At 42.0% G+C, this 4,959-nt stretch overlaps 1 protein-coding gene across 1 annotated transcript; it reads left to right on the top strand.

Annotated features, from left to right (window-relative positions):
* On the top strand, nt 273-1,789 carry LOC109227693. The gene is made up of 2 exons (XM_019392891.1): nt 273-603; nt 1,119-1,789. The coding sequence occupies exons 1-2, from the start codon at nt 273-275 to the stop codon at nt 1,787-1,789; spliced, it is 1,002 nt and encodes a 333-aa protein (XP_019248436.1).

Below are 4,959 nucleotides of genomic sequence, written 5' to 3'. Positions count from 1 at the left end.
GTGAAGTACCCATCATGGATATCAAATATTGTACCTGTCAAGAAGAAGAATGGTCAAATACATGTTTGTGTCGACTTTCGAGACCTAAACAAGGCATGTCCAAAAGATGACTTCCTGCTACCAATTATTGAACTCATGGTTGATGCTACAATAGGGTATGGAGCTATGTCTTTCATGGATGGGTCTTCAGATAAAAACAAATCAGAATGTTTCCAATAGATGAAGAGTGTACTTCTTTTCGAACTCTAAAAGGGATATATTGCTACAAAGTGATGCCCTTCGGTCTGAGAAATGCCGGCTCCACCTACCAACGCGCGATGCAAAACATCTTTGACGACATGCTTCATAAGTGGGTTGAATGCTATGTTGATGACTTGGTGGTGAAGACGAAGAGTAGGCGTTACCACCTTGTAGACCTTCGAATTGTTTTTGAAAGGTTAAGAAAATTCGACTTGAAGATGAATCCACTCAAGTGTGAATTTGGAGTTACCTCAGGAAAGTTTCTTGTCTTCATTGTGTGTCATCGTGGAATTGAAGTTGATCCTGCAAAGATTGACACCATTCAGAAAATGCCCAAGCCAAAGAACTTGAGAGATCTTCGAAGTCTCCAAGGAAACTTAGCATTGATCCGGAGGTTCATCTTTAATCTAGCTGGACGGTGTCAACCCTTCAATCATCTATTGAGGAAGGATATCCCTTTTCATTAAGATCAGTCATGTAAAAATGCTTTCGAAAGCATCAAAAAATACTTGTTGAATCCACCTGTGCTAGGGGCGCCAATGCTTGGGAAGCCATTGATACTCTATATCGCGGCACATGAACGTTCACTTGGAGCACTACTTGCTCAAGAAAATGAGGAAGGAAAGGAACAAACCTTGTACTACCTTAGCTGAACTCTGATAGGAGCTGAGATGAACTATACGCCTGTTGAGAAAATATGCTTAGCGTTAGTTTATGTGATAACGAATCTAAGGCATTATTTTGAAGCATACACCATCAAAATCATCTCTCGAGCAGATCGCGTGAAGTTCGCGATGACTCGACCTGTTCTTTCTGGACGCCTAGCAAGATGGTCCATATTGTTTAACAAATATGAGATCATATACACACCACAAAAGCCGTGAAAGGACAAGCACTAGCAAATTTTCTGGTTGATCACCCTCTTCCGACGGAATGGGAGCTTTCGGATGAGTTTCCATATGAAGACATTTTGTTCATCGAAGAGTTTCCACCATGGACAATGTTCTTTGATGGATCTGCACGTCGTAATGGTGCGGGGGCAGGTGTTGTGTTGATCTCTCCAGAAAGACAAGTCTTGCCATTCTCTTTTGTTTTAGGTGAAACATGCTCCCACAATGCCGCAGAGTACCAAGCTTTGATCATCGGTCTCGAAATGGCATTAGAAATGATGATTCTACAGTTGGAGATCTACGGAGACTCTAAGCTGATCCTCAGCCAACTTTTGGGGAGTTACGAGGTAATAAAGAAAGATCTATTTCCATACTATCAATACGCTTCTGGTTTACTTGAAAAATTCGACCAAGTGTTCTTAAACCATGTCCCAAGAGAAGAAAATTGCAAGGCTGATGCTTTGGCTATCTTGGCTACGATGATGGCACTTGGAGAGAATGATTCAATAAAGGTATATGTGTGTCATCGATGGGTTATTCCTAGACTTCTGGATCTTCAAATCAACGAAAGCCATCATACGTCTGTTCGAGTGATTGAAGAAGAAGATTGGAGGCAACCACTGATAGAGTACCTTGAACATGGAAAGTTACCTGAATAACCGCGACAAAGAACAGACATCAAACGAAGAGCACCACGATTCATCTTCTATAAGGGGACATTGTTTTGCCGCTCTTTTGAAGGACTATTCTTGCGATGTGTTGACAAAGAAGAAGCCCGCCAAGCAATGGAGGAAGCACATTATGGCTCATGTGGAGTATACCAATCTGGTCCCAAGCTCCATTTTCGCATAAAGAGGATGTGCTACTACTGGGTGACAATGGTGAAGGATTGCATGGATCATTCCAAAAGATGCCAAGCGTGTCAATTTCATTCCAACTACATCCACCAACTTCTAGAGCCTCTTCATCCAACTATTGCTTCATGGCCTTTTGATGCATGGGGACTTGACGTTGTTGGACCGCTTCCAAAGTCATAAAAGGGACATATTTACATATTGGCTGCTACAGAGTACTTCTCTAGATGGGCCGAAGCTGCTCCACTCAAGGAGGTGAAAAAGGAGACTGTTGTCGATTTTATCAAGTCATATATAATTTTTGGGTACGGCATACCAAAATACATAATCACCGATAATGGAATGCCATTTGACAACAAGCTTGTGAAGAGTCTGTGCGAGAAGTTCGACTTCAAGCAACATAAGTCTTCAATGTATAATGCACCCGCCAACGACCTTGCTGATGCTTTTAACAAGACGCTTGGTAACCTTTTGAAGAAAGTTGTTGCAAAGAACAAGAGAGACTGGCATGAGAAAATTGGTGAAGCTTTGTGGGCATACCGGACAACCTTTAGAACTGCTACACAAGCAACTCCTTACTCTTTGGTGTATGGCGTAGAAGCAGTCCTTCTGTTGGAGCAACAAATTCCATCAGTGCGGATCGCAATCCAAGAAGGGTTGACATCGGAAGAGAATGCTCAACTTCGCCTAGCAGATTTAGAGGCCTTGGATGAGAAAAGATTAGAGGCGCAACAAAAATTAGAGTGCTAACAAGCTCGACTAGCTAGAGCCTTCAACAAGGAAGTGCGACCACGATCATTCCAAGTGAGAGACTTAGTCCTAGCCATTCGACGACCCATAATCCTCAACAAACGCATAGGCGACAAGTTTATCTCAAATTGGGATGGGCCATATGTCGTGAAGGAACCCTATTCAAGCGGCGCATACAAAATTATCGATAAGGATTGTCTCAGAGTTGGTCCGGTCAACGGCAAATTTCTAAAGAAGTACTTCCCGTGAAAGTCACCTACGCTCCTCGACGTACGAGCCTAAACCGCAAGTCATGATGCTCCTTGGTGCATGAGCCTAAATTGCACGTTGCTACACTCCTGGCCCGCATGAGTCTAAACTGTGTACGGCCCCAAAAAATATAGTCTGCTACGTTGAAAACCTCGAAAGAGGCGGCCTAGGCAAAAAAAAAAGTCAGCTAGGTTGAAAACCTCGCGAGAGGCGGCCTAGGCAAAAATTAGGACATTAAAAAAAAGAAAAAAAAACTCACCCCTCTGAACTACGTTATGACTTGATCCTCTTCACCGAGGTACGTAGGCAGCTTAGAGTTTCATTCTAAGTTCAATCGCATGAGTTTTTGAAATATAAAAACTTGGCGTCATCGGATCATCACATAAATTCTTCAAGTGCAGAGGCACATATCTATGAGGAAAAGAAGACGATTTGCATTGAAGTACAAAAGATGTTTTATTGCTTCAATAGTACAAAATTTGATACATCAAAAAATGTAGAGACAAATGGAACTAGACATTTTTCTATACAAAAGCCTAAATCATGAGGATGATCGTAAACTAGGCTTTGTTGCTGACGCATCTTAAATACTTTTCCAAGTCTGTATGACGTCTCCACATTTAATGCCATTCTCGATGTATGTCTCTCGCGTTCAGTAGTTGTGATGATCTCTCAACCACATATCTTGTTAGTCCTCGAGCATGGTACTTCTCTTGTGCAAGTGTCGGTTGAAGTTCCCATATGCGAGAAGTCGCCTCTCTGGAAAAAATCTTCAATCACCATGAGACCGCCATTTATGAACTTCAAGACTATCAACATATCCAATGCAACACTTGGTGAATGGGTGGCTCCGCATCTTGTATGACACCTCGGCTGATATCTGGACCCTTTGAACTTCTTTGCGAGTCTGCAAAAAGAAATAAATGAAGATATAAGATTTGTGACGCATGATAGCCAAAGTTACTATATGCAAGACTTTAGAGTAAATTTCAAGAAAACAACAACATTCATAGGACAACTCAGAGAGCATAGAGATGGGAAGCGAGCTCACCGGACGACAGAATCAACTTTGAAAAACTATTGTGGTCCATACGAAAGATGTTATGCCCCAAACATTTAATATGTTGTATATTTGGATGTTTAATCTCTAACAACACAATCCGTTTGCGATTCAGAGGCTCCTAGATCAAGATACGATTTTTTTTGTCGGAACCACACGAATCTGAAAGTTACGGCAGGTAGGTGGATTTTGGGAATTTTCTGTTTCCAGATCGAAAGGAGTTCTGCCATGAAATTCATATGTATTGTAGCTCTATGAGTTTAAATTCTAACAGCACAAACGGATCGCAATTTGGATTCTCCTACGTCGAGATATAAATTTTTCGAAAGGAGTGCGCAAAGCGGGATTGCAAGTACGGCAGACATCAGGAGCAACTTCAGAATATTATTACAGCCATTATGAGGGGAATCCTACTATGAAATATTGAGGCGTGAGAGGTGTCAGAGCTTTCTTTCCAATGGCGCAAACGGATTGTGATTCGGACACTCCTAGCTCGAGATATCAATCTTCTGGAGAGACTGTACAATGCTGTAAAGTTAAAATGCTGGACACGTTTATCTGCTTCAAAAAAATATTGCGGCTAATCCTCAAGGAATTTGGTGCTGAATTTTTTATGTGTTCCACCCCCTCGAGTTATGATTCTTTAGGAAGAAGCGACTTTTGATTTTTTCGCTCCTGCATCGAGAAATAAATATTTTTGCAGAGACGCGCTAAGGGTTTGCTCGCCAAAGTTGGAAAGGCCTACTCCAGTTGTCTTTCTCGCCAACCTGCAATGATATGATGTGTACATGTTGCGCTCCCCAATGATGAAATATGGTCTCTCCGAGCCTCCAAGAGCAGTGATTTCTTCGCCGAGGTTGAAAGGACACTTCATGTGTCTTTCTCGCGGAGCCGCAACAAAGAGACTAGTGGTTCG

Source organism: Nicotiana attenuata, chromosome 6 (genome assembly GCF_001879085.1).
Source record: "Nicotiana attenuata strain UT chromosome 6, NIATTr2, whole genome shotgun sequence".
In the NCBI taxonomy this organism is placed as follows: Eukaryota; Viridiplantae; Streptophyta; class Magnoliopsida; order Solanales; family Solanaceae; genus Nicotiana; species Nicotiana attenuata.
Note: the sequence above shows the minus strand (reverse complement) of the source record. Positions and strands in the feature narration are given on the sequence as shown.

Excerpts from the sequence above, each read along its gene's own strand:
- LOC109227693 (XM_019392891.1), top strand. The coding sequence starts at position 273 with ATGCCCTTCGGTCTGAGAAATGCCGGCTCCACCTACCAACGCGCGATG. Across the intron at positions 604-1,118 it reads GAACTTGAGAGATCTTCGAA|CCGTGAAAGGACAAGCACTA; the intron begins GTCTCCAAGGAA and ends ACACCACAAAAG.